The sequence below is a fragment of the Triplophysa rosa genome, linkage group LG18, assembly GCF_024868665.1.
Source record: "Triplophysa rosa linkage group LG18, Trosa_1v2, whole genome shotgun sequence".
Lineage (NCBI taxonomy): Eukaryota > Metazoa > Chordata > Actinopteri > Cypriniformes > Nemacheilidae > Triplophysa > Triplophysa rosa.
In genome coordinates, this window is record NC_079907.1 from 73,298 (window position 1) to 88,607 (window position 15,310).

Genomic DNA, 15,310 nt, shown 5'->3' on the forward strand with positions numbered 1-15,310 from the left:
TTAACATTTGTTGTCTACCTAACCCTCTTTATGGAAGTTAATATGAAGTATTAAGAAGAATATAAATGTAGCTCAAGTGATGTTGGTTATAAGCGCGTGGCTGCTGCAATGGAACATTCTACTGAGTTTCTCCTCTTGGTATTCTATACTCTTTTGCATCAGATTGATCACGGTGTGTTCACGTAGATGTCGCATTCAATCGCTCCAGATACAGCAAAGTGTCTGCCATCTTGAAACGGGATTTAAACTATAATTAAAGCTGCGAGCAGCGATGTTTGGGCCCTCGCGGAAAGTGCCACCGCAACCCGGTGCAACCACCAGCCGTCGGCCTCAGGAAGAGCCAACGGTGGACAATGCGCATATAGGAAGTCATATTATAGAAAGACTTTAATTTATTTACATGTACCAGATTTCCTGCTTCCAGTTCGTGGCGCAGTACCGTAGGTTAATATTGACATATTTAACACGTCTTTCGGGGCATGACTCTTATCAAACATGTTAAGTTTGGAGCAGACTGGACAACGGGTCTCATTCACTAAGCCTTCGTACTCACAAATGTGTGCACGAAACCTGCACGTGAACGTTCGAGGTCTACGCCATTTAGCCTCACAAAAAACTTGACGTGAGACTAACAAAATATGATGTTCATCTGATGAAAGCTCTAGGAGGAGTTTGTTAAAGTAGGACACCTGGAAATGGAAAAAACTGCACAGAACATGCAGTGGAAAGTGAAAATAAATGACTTCACGGTGGGTTTAGAGCATGGGTCCAAGAGATTTCTTTCTTGGTATTGAGATGATAGACAAGTAAGTGCAATTGCTGCACGATTGTGTAAGGAAAACAGTAAATGGTAGGCAATAAAATTTATGCAGGCGAATTATAGTAGGATTTGTTATTTATTTAAATGTGTCACATTCCCTTTTGCCAGCTGGTGGCGCTATTGCTATGAGTGAACACTGACATGGATATGTGTACAGGCCAGGACTCTTATCAAACATGTGAAGTGTGAGACTGTTCGGACACTTTGTGCCTGAGTTACTATAGCTTCCTGTTTCATGGCGAAACATCAAACTTTGTCAGGCCGCCACGGACACGCCCCTCATGAAAAGTCAGGAACTTGCAATGTATCGTCACAAAGGTCTGAAGATCATACTGGCCAAATATGATGCTGACCTGTTTGAATCTCTATGAGGAGTTAATCACAGTTTAAAACATGCCACTTCCTGTTTCCTGCAGGTGGCGCTATAACTGTATCTGAATGTTACCATGTAGATGTCTTCAAGCCAGGACTTTTATCAAATGTGTGAAGTCTGGGTTCTGTTGGACATTGTATGCCTGAGTTACAACAACTTCCTGTTCATGACGAAACACCAAACTTTGGCAGGCCGCCAGGGTCACGTTCCCCTACGAAAAGTCAGGATCTCCGCAATTTAGCTTCGCAAAGGCCTTAAGATGAGAATGACATGATGTTGATCGGATTAAAACTCTAGGAGGAGTTCGTTAAAGTACGACGACTGTTAATTGCAAAAAATTACCAAATTGCACAGGAAATTAAAAATAACGGTCTTCCTGTTGGGTTTAGAGATATGCTCCAAGAGACTTTTCTTAATGATTCACGGTGTTCTATGAGCACACCAAATTTGGTGCATGTGCGTTTTGCGTAACGGTCTCGGCAGTTCTAGGTGCCGATTTTGCCACGCTTAATTTTGAAACCCCTATCAGACGTAAATTTTCGCCACGTCTGATGCGTGTGCAAGTTATTGTGAGTTTTTGAACATGTTTAGGCCTTCAAATTAGCGATCAAAGAGGGAGAAGAACACAGAAACAATAGGGCTCGGGCCCTAATTATATACATTTTAGAATCAGAATCAGAAGAGCTTTATTGCCAAGTGTGCTTGCACACACAAGGAATTTTCTTTGGTGTTGAAAGCTTCTAGTACAGACATTCAACACAATGACAATACAATATAATACGATTTACAGTCTAAAAGATTCTAAATTGTGCATATATAAAATAAAGACTATTTTACAGAAAATGGGGGATAATAACATATAAGAGACATTGTACAGGGTAGTATATAGTAGAATAAACATATTAACAGATTGTATGTACACTTGTGCAAATGGATAATTTAGTAAGTAGAGGTAGTGTTATATACATGTATACATAAGATGTAGATATAATAAGGCACTGTAGTGCACACTATAGGAGTAGTGGAAGTGGAATATTGCTCTTAAGGAGCAGTTATCTGTTTAGGAGGGAGATTGCCTGGGGGAAGAAGCTGCTTCTGTGTCTGGAAGTCCTGGTGTTTGGTGCTCTAAAGCGCCGGCCAGAGGGCAGCAGATCAAAGAGTTTGTGTGCTGGGTGTGTGGAGTCAATGATGATTTTTCTTGCCCTGTTTTTCACTCTGGAATCGTACAGGTCCTGAAGTGTGGGCAGAGGAGCACCAATAATTTTCTCAGCACTACGAACTGTCCGTTGTAGTCTTCGTAGGTCTGATTTGGTGGCCGAGCCATACCAAACAGTAATTGAAGTGCACAGAACAGATTCGATGACCACTGAGTAGAACTGGGTCAGTAGCTCCTGTGGTAGGTTGAACTTCCTCAATTGACGGAGGAAGTATAACCTCTGCTGGGCCTTCTTTACAATGGAGTCTATGTGGGACTCCCACTTCAGGTCCTGAGAGATGGTGGAGCCCAGGAACCTGAATGACTCCACAGTATCCACAGTGCTGTCCAGGATGGTGAGGGGAGGAAGTGATGGAGGGTTCCTTCTGAAATCCACTATCATCTCCACTGTCTTGAATGCATTCAGCTCTAGGTTGTTTTGACTACACCAGGCAGCCAGCTGAGCAACCTCCTTTCTGTAGGCAGATTCATCACCATCTTGAATAAGGCCAATGACTGTGGTGTCATCTGCAAACTTCAGGAGTTTGACAGAAGGGTCTGTAGAGGTGCATTCGTTTGTGTAGAGTGAATATAGCAGTGGAGAAAGAACACATCCTTGAGGAGCTCCGGTGCTGATGGTACATGTGCTGGATTTAAATTTTCCCAACCTCACTAGCTGCTGCCTGTTCGACAGGAAGTTAATAATCCACTGACAGGTAGAGGTTGGCACAGAGAGCTGGGTAAGCTTGGGCAGGAGGAGGTCTGGGATTATGGTGTTGAAGGCCGAGCTGAAGTCTACAAACAGGATCCTGACGTAAGTCCCTGGTCTGTCTAGGTGTTGTAGGATGTAATGCAGTCCCATGTTTACTGCATCGTCCACAGACCTGTTTGCTCGGTAAGCAAACTGGAGGGGATCAAGAAGTGGTCTGGTGATGTCCTTCAGGTGGGCCAGTACAAGTCTCTCAAATGACTTCATGACCACAGATGTTAAAGCAACAGGCCTGTAGTCATTAAGTCCAGATATTTTGGGTTTCTTCTGTACAGGGATGATGGTGGAGCGTTTGAAGCATGAAGGGACTTCACACTGCTCCAAAGATCTGTTAAAAATATTAGTGAAGATGGGCGACAGCTGCTCCGCACAGACTTTCAGGCAGGAGGGTGAGACATTGTCTGGGCCTGGTGCTTTTCTGATCTTTTGTTTGCGGAAAAGCTGGCAAACATCCTCTTCGCAGATCTTAAGTGCAGGTTGAATGTCAAGAGGAGGTGTTAATGGTATAGCAGAGATAGGGTCAGGGCGGGTGTGAAGGGTGAGACTCTGCATTTCAAAACGACAATAGAAGTCGTTCAGGTCGTCAGCCAGTCGTTGATTACCCATAGACTGAGGGGATGATGGCTTGTAGTTGGTAATGTCTTTCAGGCCTTTCCACACTGATGCAGGGTCGTTGGCTGAAAACTGGTTCTTCAGCTTTTCAGAGTAGCTTCTCTTAGCTGCTCTTATCTCCTTTGTCAGTGTGTTTTTGGCCTGATTATACAAGACTTTGTCCCCACTTCTGTAAGCATCTTCTTTGGCCTGACGAAGCTGTCTCAGTTTCATTGTAAACCATGGTTTGTCATTGTTGTATGTTAAGCGAGTCCTGGTGGGAATACACATGTCCTCACAGAAGCTGATGTAGGATGTCACTGTGTCAGTTAACTCATCCAGATCAGTGGCTGCAGCTTCAAAGACACTCCAATCCGTGCAGTCGAAACAGGCTTGTAAGGCCCGCTCTGTTTCGCTGCTCCATCTCTTTGCTGTTCTTGCTACAGGCTTGGCAGATTTAAGCTTCTGTCTGTAGGTCGGAAGAAGATGAACCAGGCAATGATCAGAGAGACCCAGGGCTGCTCTGGGAACAGAGTGGTATGCATCCCGTATTGTGGTGTAACAGTGATCCAGAATGTTGCTGTCTCTGGTGGGGCATGTGATATGCTGCCTGTATTTTGGCAGCTCACGGGAGAGGTTTGCTCTGTTAAAGTCCCCAATAATAATAATAAGAGAATCCGGGTGTTGCTGCTCCGTGTCAGTGATGTAATCCGCCAGCTGTTGCAGCGCCGCGCTCGCACAAGCATGTGGAGGAATGTAAACATTCACGAGAATAAACGAGGAAAACTCGCGTGGCGAATAAAAAGGTTTGCAGTTGATAGAGAACGCTTCTAAGTACGAAAAGCACATCTTCTTCAGTGTTGTTATATCTCTGCACCAACCTTCGTTTATATAAAAACATAATCCACCACCACGTGTCTTCCCTGTTGACTCGCAATGCGATCCGCTCTGAACAGCTGAAAACCCGGCAGATGTAACGCGCTGTCCGGTATGGTGTCATTGAGCCATGTTTCTGTGAAACACAGCGCAGCGGAGTTGGAAAAATCTTTGTTTGTCCTGGTGAGTAAGAGTATTTCGTCCGTTTTGTTGGTAAGGGAGCGGACATTCGCCAGGTGTATACTCGGCAGCGGGGTCCTAAATCCGCGTCGTCGGAGTCTGACGAGCGCACCCGCTCGCTTTCCCCGCTTGCGTCTTTTAGAGCGTTTGTACAGAGCTGCCGCTCCTCCGAGTAAAATGTCCAGTAAGACGTCTGAATTTTCAAAATTAGGGAAAAGATTGATAGAAGGGCATTGCTTAATGTTAAGCAATTCGGCCCTGGTAAAAGTGATTAAAGAAGAGTAGCTTAAAACAGGAAAAACAAACAAAAAAGACATAAGTACTAGAGCACTCCAAACCGAGGCAGCCATCCGCGGCGCCATTTTGTATAATCTATCAATTACAATTTTACAATTACTACATTTACATTCTTGGATTGTTATACTGGTTCATTGAAAATTGACAACACATGTCTAAAGAAGTTGTGTGTGTGTTGTAAGTGTATAATTATGTATAGTAATTGTATTATTAATTGTAAATTCCATTGACGTATAATACCTGTCGGCTGGATCTTACGTCGACGGCGCCGCCATATTGGTCAGGGCAAAAGCCTACTATAAACAAATACAAGTGAATGGTGGAGATACGGTTTTCTTCATGTAAACACAACAACGGTTTAATTTCTCAACTAATTCCAATACTTTATTATTTATACGTGTAGTACATAAATGTTATGGTTAGAAAATATTTATTGTCATACGGAACTGTTAAAACCCAAGCTTGTCAAGCATTCATTTGGGCTTAATAATTGTGTACACATCGCTTATGTGATATAATTTAAGGGTAGATGAAATGCACATGATTAGAACACAGCTCGTTCACTTTAAAATCATGGGAAAACCCGGTTATATTCTTGGGTCTTATTAACAAATTTCATACTATTTATAATGCACGACAGTGTTATTTGTTTTACTATCTCACATAGGCTACATGTTTTATGCACTGTGCTGTGTTTAACCTTTCTGTGTTTTTCTTATTTGCTCCTGTAAAGCTGCTTTGGAACAATGCACATTGTGAAAAGCGCTATATAAATAAAATTGAATTGAAATTGAATTGTTTTACTGCTGTAATTGTTTTACCGGATTTATAAAAGATCAACTCTTATTTTTGAAATTGTATAAAATGCTGACAGAAAAAACATTTCCCCAGTTAAAAATCTTTGTTTTTTTATGTGTAAATTAAGTCATTTTACCTTGGTTGTTTTGTTCGTTGATTCAAATAAAACAATTTCAACATGTTTTACTTCCACGTGTGGTTATTTTATTATGTTGCTTGTCCTGCATATATCCCTAAAATATCACTGAACATTGTGCCATCTAGTGGATTCTCATGAATAACAAGCTCATTAAATTTATATTTCACAAATTATGCCGAACGTTTAATTTTTAAGTATAACTATAGAGATATTAAGTACCCACAGCAAAATCACCAGTGTTAAAAAATGTAAAATTAACTCTCACAGTGTTTATATAATCCACACTTTGAGAGAGTGGATTACACTGTGAGTGTTAATATGACCTTTTTCAACACTGGCGATTTTACTGTGTATAGTGACATGATACATTTGTACTCTGTATATCGCAAACCTTTGAAATGTGTTTAATTCAATTCAATTCATTTTATTTATATAGCGCTTTTCACAATGTGCATTGTTCCAAATCAGCTTTACGGGAGCAAATAAGAAAAACACAGAAAGGTTAAACACAGCACAGTGCATGGTGTTTATAGACCAAGCAAGATCATTATAATAAATAATATCTAATAAATAAGTGAATAAATAAATAAATGCAGTCTCCCGGTGAGCAAGCCAACACTGCACTGCTGTGGTGAGGAACCCAAACTCTAATGATGAATAAATGGAGAAAAAAAAAACCTCGGGAGAAACCAGGCTCAGCCGGGAGGGCCAGATCTCCTCTGACGTGTCATAGCTGCACTCAGTGACCCCGACCAAAGCAACGTCCACGAAGAACAGGGAGAGCCCACGAGCCGCGACCCAGGAAGCCCCACCCGCCGAAACCGTGCAGGTCCAACCCGGTCCCATTCCGCGATCAACAACAGATAACAGAGGAACAACCAGGGAAAAATAGTAATGGCATAATTAACTTTATTCATCTGTTGTCCGACATCGACCACAAAACAAGACCAACCAGACCAGACCCACACAGTCCCAACAAATGAAACGCCCCGAACCACAACCAACAAGCCCCCCCACTCCCCACAAACACCCACCCAGAAACCTCCAATCAAAGTCACTGAGTGCAGCCATAACTTCAAACTGCTGTCGTGTGATGTAAGTTTAGCATTAAATACCAAGTACTGTAAATTTAGCATTTATGTGACAGGTAGTCCGTCTTTGCTCTCTGTTGGGGATGGAAATGTCTGAGCTGGGCCGGTCAGATGGTCGCCTTTTTCTTGGGTGGTGATGGAATTGCCTTGGATGGAGCTGGATGGTCAGTCAGTCCGCAGGCTCTCGCAGGAGGATGGCACGGGATTTTCCGATGTAGCTGGCGTAATCTCTAGTTGTGGATGGGCATATGACGTTCATCTGGGCCTGGCAGAATCTCTCCCTACCTCGGGATGGGCATCCCGAGGCGAGGGCAGAAAGAGATTAATTAGCGTAGCTGCTGTTCATTAGCTATGTATTAGTGAATGCTTGGCTGAAGAGATGTGTCTTTAATCTAGATTTAAATTGGGAGAGTGTGTCTGACCCTCGAATAGTATCGGGGAGGCTATTCCAGAGTATAGGTGCTACGTATGAGAAAGCTCCGCCCCCTTTGGTGGATTTAGTTATTCTAGGTGTTATCAAAAGTCTGGAGTTTAGAGATCTTAGAGAGCGTGATGGGTTGTAGTGTGGTAGAAGCTCTGTTATGTAGGTAGGGGCTAAACCGTTTAAGGTTTTATAAGTGATTAAAAGAACTTTAAAGTCAATACGATACGTAATGGGTAACCAGTGAAGGCTTGATAACATTTGGGTTATGTGATGGTATTTTCTGGACCTGGTCAGAACTCTGGCAGCTGCGTTCTGAACTAACTGTAGTTTGTTTATTGATGCTGCAGGACAACCACTAAGTAGTGCATTACAGTAGTCAAGTCTTGAGGTCACAAATGCATGAATAAGCTTCTCTGCGTCAGCCACACACACACAATTTGCCACACACACACAATTTGGCAACATTTCTAAGGTGGAAGAAGGCTGTTTTTGTGACATTTGAGATGTGATTTTTAAATGACAGGTTGCTGTCTAATGTAACCCGAGGTCTTTAACTGTATTTGTTGGAGTAACAGTGCAGCCTTCAATTTGCAAGTTATAATCCGAAATATTCTGCTCTCGTGTCTTTGGTCCGATAAGTAATATTTCTGTTTTGTTAGAATTTAGAAGAAGGAAATTAGTAGTCATCCAATGTTTTATATCGTCGATGCACTCTGCCAATTTGGATAGTTGGAAGGAATCATCTGGTCTTGATGAGATATATAGCTGAGTATCATCTGCATAACAGTGGAAGCTAATTCCATGTTTTCTAATAAAGTTTCCAAGGGGCAGCATGTATATGGAGAATAGCAAGGGTTCTAAAACCGATTAAAACAGATTCTGTGTAATATTTTAAATGATACCTCTCTAACTTTATTATTTATAAAAAAATATTTGTTATTACCCATATTTTGTTCCACTTGATATCTTCAAATTTGGAGGACCAATATACTTGAATATGGCATAACATTTTGCTTTAAGACTTTTCTAATATAGCTATTACTGCATTTGTCTTTAACAATATTAATATCACCAAGAAATATCATATTACGACAAATAATTTGTTGTTGGTCTACATTAATAGGGGCAACAATAGAATTACGTATCAATGTTACAACTTTACTTGATATTGCACCAATGATAGTGGCATAATCTTTTGGTTTCACAGGGAATTTAAATTTGTTAAGGAATTCCACATATGATAAAAGCAATCCTTGCTCATTAAGCAACTGACTAACAGTAAGTATGTTGTTGAACTAAAAATTAGGCTTGTTCGACTCGATGCGGCGCCGAAGATCCGACAGGCGAATGACATCAAAGTACCGCGAGACCCATTCGAAAAACGATAAATAGTTTGATTTCGAATCGCTCTCGCGGTACTTTGATGTCAGCCGCCTGTCGGATCTTGGGGCGCCGCATCACGTCGAACAAGCCTAAAGTCTGTGTTAGTGACGAAGAAGCGTAATGGCGTCATCACCCTCGTGATTGTGACGCAGAGGCACAATGGCGGCGTCCGCTCTCAGAATGCTGCGCCAGGTGAGAGTCAAAAACAAACTGCTATAGAAAACGACACGCTTCATGTTGATCTCCGTAAATAAACCTACAGAAAATGATTTACTAACGTTACGTAACAAATAAACTCGTGTCATAAACAAATGTAAACCACAGAGGGATGTTTGTCTAAGATTAAGAGCAAAGCTGGGCCCTTTTGCATGAACTTAAGACTGTGTCTTAACAATTAGTCTCACTGACTAGCAATTAGTTAGGACATATTTCAATTATGTGACCAAATGACCTCTTTAATGTTACTGATTTAAAGAAGTTATGACCAGTCTTGAAGAAAAACATTTGATGAGACTAGTCTAATGGCTGGAATACACTACAAGACTTTAAAAATCTGAACAGAGTTTTGTTTTAAACCAGACATCACACACTTGCAGACTTTTTCCGATAGAAACACACTAACTGTTCAAATCTGAAGACTGGCACAGACTTTCTGCAACACGTCCAGGCTGAAAATCTCAGCAAATGTCTTGTAGTGTATTTAAGCCTTAAGCAGTTTATGCAACTGGCCTCTGATCTTCTCGGCTCATACACACATTACTCGCAGTCGCGCAACAGTATGTGGTTTGTGTGTGCAGGTGAGTCGCTCGCGTGCAGCTGTGAGACTCTTGTGTTCACACGCACACGGATGTGAGAGCGCCGCAGGTTTTCCTCCACTGCAGAGCTGCTCACAGGAGGAGGCCATGATGAGAGACGCAGGTAAACATCAAGCTGTCAGTCAAACACGTTCTCACTGTCCAACCTGAAGCCGTGACGTGTTCTTTTCTTCGTCAGTGAAGAAATTCTCTCAGGAGCGCATCGCACCGCTCGTGTCCAAGATGGATGAAAACTCGGCGATGGACGCAGAAGTGATCAGCTCTCTGTTTGAGCAGGGCGTGAGTATCTGCTGTCATGACTCTCCGCCGGTCTCTCTGCACACTTTACCAGCTTCTTCACTGTGTTCTGCAGTTGATGGGCATCGAGATCGGAACAGGATACGGCGGCACGGGTTCCACCTTCTTCTCGTCCATGCTGGTGATCGAGGAGCTGGCGAAGGTGGACCCGTCTGTGGCCGTGCTGTGTGACATTCAGAACACGCTCATAAACACCCTGCTGGCAGACCTGGGCACCGAGGAGCAGAAGGAGCGATATCTCCCTCGACTCGCCAACGACACGGTGCTCGAGCCATCCTCTGACGTCACTGCCGTACATGTGAACGAGTCTTCTGCCGAGCGATGGTGACCTTGTCTGTTTTTGTCCACAGGTGGGCAGCTTTTGCTTGTCAGAGGCAGAGTCAGGCAGTGACGCTTTCTCTCTGAAGACTAAAGCAGAGAAACAGAAAGACTATTACATCATCAACGGTTCCAAGATGTGGATCAGTAACGCAGAACATGCCGGAGTGTTCTTGGTCATGGCCAACGCAGACACCGCTGCCGTCAGTAACCACAGAATACTCTGATAGTGATGTTTCTGTTGACTCAAGCATGCGAGGGTTTGAAGTGGACACTGAATAGTGTTTGCTTTATAAACATTAAAAACGTGTGTGTGTTTTTCACAGGGTTACAGAGGCATCAGCTGTTTCATAGTGGACAGAGAAACAGATGGACTTCACATCGGCAAGAAAGAAAATAAATTGGGTCTGCGAGCTTCATCCACGTGTGCTCTTAATTTCGACAATGTGAAGGTACAAACTCTACGCAGCTGTGATGATTCAGACATTTCACCGGTTAAACACGTCTGATGTGATGTGATGCAGGTTCACGAGAAGAATGTTTTGGGAAAGATCGGTCACGGTTATAAATATGCCATCGGAATGCTGAATGGTGGCAGGATCGGTATCGCAGCACAGGTGTGTTCTGGCTTTCTCTCTCTCTCTCTCTCTCTCTCTCTCTCTCTCTCTCTCTCTCTCGCTCGCTCGCTCGCTGTAGTGATGAAGTGAATATGTGCTGTGATTCTAGATGCTCGGTCTGGCTCAAGGGTGTTTTGATCACACGGTCACATACACCAGGCAGCGTGTTCAATTCGGCAAACGGATCTTTGACTTCCAGGTAGTGTTGTCGTTGTGTTTCTGTTTGCGCTCACTGAAGCATTTGAAGTTGATCTGATTTCTGCTGTCTGATCTCAGGGGATGCAGCATCAGATCGCTCATGTGGCCACTCAGCTGGAAGCCGCTCGGCTGTTGACCTATAACGCGGCTCGGCTGAAGGAGGCGGGACGTCCGTTCATCAAAGAGGCCTGCATGGCCAAATACTTCACCTCTGAGGTCAGTACAGGGTTGAGATCAGCTGACCTGCCGTCCAATTCCGTTTGCCATAAACTTTGTATTCACTGCATCTGCCTTTGGGTTTACGGATATTTATTCCCAGTGTGAGTGCATGTTAAGTTGGTCATTTTTCTTTAGTTTACAAACCAAAGTGGTCCAAAAAACTGCAACCCACATCACCATAGTTTTTCCCACAACTGCATTTTCTAAAGAGCCCAAAAACTGCGAGGCTGTCAGCACTGGCTCAGTGAGCCGTGAACAGAGATGTGTTTGATGAGCGTCTGTGTGATTTCAGGTGGCCACACTCACTACATCAAAATGCATCGAGTGGATGGGTGGGGTGGGTTTTACTAAAGATTATCCCATCGAGAAATATTACAGAGATTGTAAAATAGGTGAGTGAATCTGAGTCTGTCTGTACAGGAATGAGTTTGATGAAAGTGCACTGATGTGATGTTTATTCTCCAGGAACCATTTATGAGGGAACAACAAACATTCAGCTGAGCACAATGGCCAAGTTGATCGATCGAGAGTTCGACTCCTAAATTCACCATCGACCCACAGTGTGTGAAATACTGTTCCTCAAACAACACTGTTCTTGCTCTCTCACCTCACATTCTGGATGTTTCTGCAGATCATCTGTTTAGTCGGTTGAGATCTGTTACAAATACGCCACAATAACAGTAATAATGTTGTAGGTATGTTAAAATAATGATTTAATTTCTAATCATGTTAACGTGTTTATGATCCATTTTGTACCTTATGGATAAGATGTCTTACATTGAGATTGATGTGAGGATGTGATCATCTCTTTGTGTGTTTGTATAAATAAATGTGTTCTAGTGTGACATGATGTGATGTGTTTTCAGCAGCAGGTGTCAGTAGAGCTCCAGTCATCTCAACAGCTTCTGGAAGTTTCGGTTTGATCAAGTCAAAGACCAAACACACTGTTCAGGAATAATGCTGCTGAATATGAGGTTCATGAGACATTGACATAATATAAGTGCATATAATACTGTAGCATAGTAGAAATATGATGGAAGTCAAATCACCCTTTACAATTATTATTATTCATATATCATCATCCTCTCTCTTAATGTCAGTGTATGTACATCATTGGGATGACGAATATACAGTCATGTTTGTTACTAATGTATGAGCAGAAATTATTATTACATTATTTACATGGTATTTTCTCTGTGCTGTTTCTAAATATTCAAAATAAAGGAACAACATGTAGTGTCAAGGTGAGATATTTGAATAATAATCATTTTTATCGGAAAACATTATTTAATTTGCATCTGAACGCAGATCAGTTTTTCCAGCTGTGAGAGACATTCATGAATGTAACTGAAGAAAATATTACCAGATAAACCGGTGATTTCTCTCATCTGAAGCACTGGATACAAACAGGAAGTTTTTCCGCGTGTTTTGTGGTGAGAATTAAATTGAATTTAGCTGATGACTAAACGACATTCCACATAAACATTTTAGTGTCGAGTGCTGCATACGACGATGTGTTTCAAAATATGTTGATTTTTAATCAACTAAAGATGCTTTTCTGAAACGCTTATCAGCGTGTTGACGTGAATAAAGATTATATTTAACAGCGAAACACCCCATCGAGATATAAAGCAAAAATAAATACGTAATTTGGAACTACAAATAAATGTCAGTGGACCAAAAAATGGAAAATATACTAAAAGAACAAGCGTATTGCCAAAGCATTTACAGCTGGGCTGCATTTACAAACGAAAAGAAAGATAATAATAGTGTATGTATGCAGCTCAAAGTGGTTTATAATATATGTAAATAGCCTATATAAAAACAGAAATAGAGTATAGTTTAAACAAAGATTTACCAAAGCAAAATATAGATGTAAGTAGCAGAATAAAGGGCTATAATAGTATAATGTTATGAAGATATATTGGAAACATCAGGTCAGGGCAGATTGATTGTTCTCTCTCTCTCTCTCTCTCTCTCTGTCTCTCCCTCTCTCTCTCCCTCTCTCTCCCTCTCTCTCTCACTCTCTCTCTCTCTCTCTCTCTCACTCTCTCTCTCTCTCTCTCTCTAACTCTGGTGGTAGGCTATTTTGATTTTCATCATTTACTTCGAGCCCGTCGAGCAGATATCTGTCCTTCACGCAGGATCATTTATGGTTCATTCGTCACTTGTTGGATTATTTTGTGTTCAGACTGGGATCATTTTAATCTTCGTGGATTTCTTGCTGTTTTCTAACTAATGGAGGAGAAAAAACAAGAACTGAAAGATTCTCCGTTTTCTATCAAGAATCTGCTGAACGCTCCTGACAAACCCAAACCCGTCCGGAGCGCTCACATGAATCTCTCCAGAGTTCCCGAGATCAGTTTCGTGAGGTTCGGCTCCTGGTGTCGCGCGCCTGGACACCCGAGCACACCCTCAGGTGAGCAACCCGAAACAACAAAAACAAAGAGCGCTATGCTCTGTGCTTTCAAAAGATTTCAAATGTCTGTGATCTTTGTGTTGTGAATTATTACATCTTCATAAAACTTTTGCAGATCGGATGAGTCGAAGCTCGACAGAAGCGCTGAGATCAGACCCGGATGATCCGGATCCTAAAGAAGATGAGGATGAGGAGGAGAGCGATTCAGACGAGCAGAAGAGAGAAAACCTCTCAGAGAAGAAAGCCTGTCGAAAGAAGAAGACCAGGACCGTGTTCTCGCGCTCTCAGGTGTTTCAGCTCGAGTCCACGTTCGACTTGAAACGGTACCTGAGCAGCTCGGAACGGGCCGGACTCGCAGCGTCGCTCCATCTCACCGAGACTCAGGTGAAAATCTGGTTCCAGAACCGGCGGAATAAGTGGAAGAGACAGATCGCCGCGGAGCTCGAGGCCGCGAACCTCAGTCACGCGCAGAGAATCGTGCGCGTGCCCATCCTGTATCACGAGCACTCGGAGACCCCGCGAGCTGCGGGTCTCGCGCTCACGCACGCACTTTATTACCCGCATCCCTTGATCAGACCGGTCTGATGATGTTCTGTTATCCGTCACTCTGAATCATAAAAGATGAAAGAAAGTCGCCCGTGAACCCAAAGACATCGACCTGCTGCTGCACGCGCGGGACTGATGTGCGTTCAGTAAAGTGTTTGTAAACTTATTGCGACTGCTTTGATTATCTTTATTAGTGCTGGTAATTGCCCTTATACACATGCACTATATTCTTTATAGGCTAGGCCTACCTATTTTGTCATGAAGAGTGTTTCGTCGTCGTCTCAGAAAAAGTAAATAAATATTCTCGTTGTTCTGTGGTTTCATCTGTTCTCTTTTAAAGAAATGTTTGTTTTTATAATGTGAGAATTGTAGTGTTCGTATTTCAAGTATTTGCAGCTCTCCGATGCATTTCAGAGTTTTTATATTGTTTGAATTTATTTCTCAGTGTGAATGTTTGAAATGATGAATTATATTTCTGACTGTGATTTTTACAGAGACATGTCTTTATTGACAAATAAATGAAACGTGAATGTGCATTGTTTCAGTTTGAGGAGGGTTACAGAACAGCGCTTAAAAACGTTGTTTCTCTAATGTAACTGTTAGGTTTCTCTATAGAATTATGTTTCTTTGTGTATTTTTGTCTTCTCCTAAATCTACAAACGTAGGCTATTGTAACTGTTATAACGGAGTTTTTTTGTTTTGTTCTTTTACTGATTCAAATTCACAGTGCAAGTCGTGATTTATTGACAATTCTGACCAAATTTAGCGTGTAGCTCTAACCTTAACAATTAAAACATGAATTTTACATATTTTATTTTTAAATGTTTGTCTTTTACTGTTTTATTTGATTGTATTGATTATTTATTTGATATCATTGTAGGCCCATTGACTTATCAATAGACAATTATTTGTCCTTGAAAAAAATTGAAATGAAAAATAAAAATA

The 15,310-nt window shown here is 42.0% G+C and overlaps 2 protein-coding genes across 4 annotated transcripts; both read left to right on the plus strand.

Moving 5' to 3' along the window:
* The first annotated feature begins 9,022 nt into the window (after positions 1-9,022).
* acadsb (acyl-CoA dehydrogenase short/branched chain) lies at positions 9,023-12,655 on the plus strand. 3 transcript variants are annotated; one of them, XR_008964828.1, is made up of 12 exons: positions 9,023-9,128; positions 9,734-9,854; positions 9,930-10,030; positions 10,104-10,310; positions 10,399-10,569; positions 10,693-10,818; positions 10,891-10,983; positions 11,093-11,182; positions 11,260-11,397; positions 11,693-11,792; positions 11,866-12,095; positions 12,267-12,655. XR_008964828.1 is itself a non-coding variant. In XM_057359032.1 (11 exons), exons 1-11 carry the CDS (start codon positions 9,096-9,098, stop codon positions 11,940-11,942), a joined length of 1,257 nt encoding a protein of 418 aa, XP_057215015.1. In that variant the 5' UTR covers positions 9,023-9,095; the 3' UTR covers positions 11,943-12,245. The 3 variants fall into 3 exon arrangements, 1 of the variants encoding a protein (XP_057215015.1); XR_008964829.1 differs by having other exon boundaries at positions 12,270-12,655; XM_057359032.1 differs by lacking the exon at positions 12,267-12,655 and having other exon boundaries at positions 11,866-12,245.
* Positions 12,656-13,490: 835 nt separating this feature from the next.
* hmx3b (H6 family homeobox 3b) lies at positions 13,491-15,310 on the plus strand. Its single transcript, XM_057359039.1, has 2 exons — positions 13,491-13,819; positions 13,935-15,310. The coding sequence occupies exons 1-2, from the start codon at positions 13,639-13,641 to the stop codon at positions 14,402-14,404; spliced, it is 651 nt and encodes a 216-aa protein (XP_057215022.1). The 5' UTR covers positions 13,491-13,638; the 3' UTR covers positions 14,405-15,310.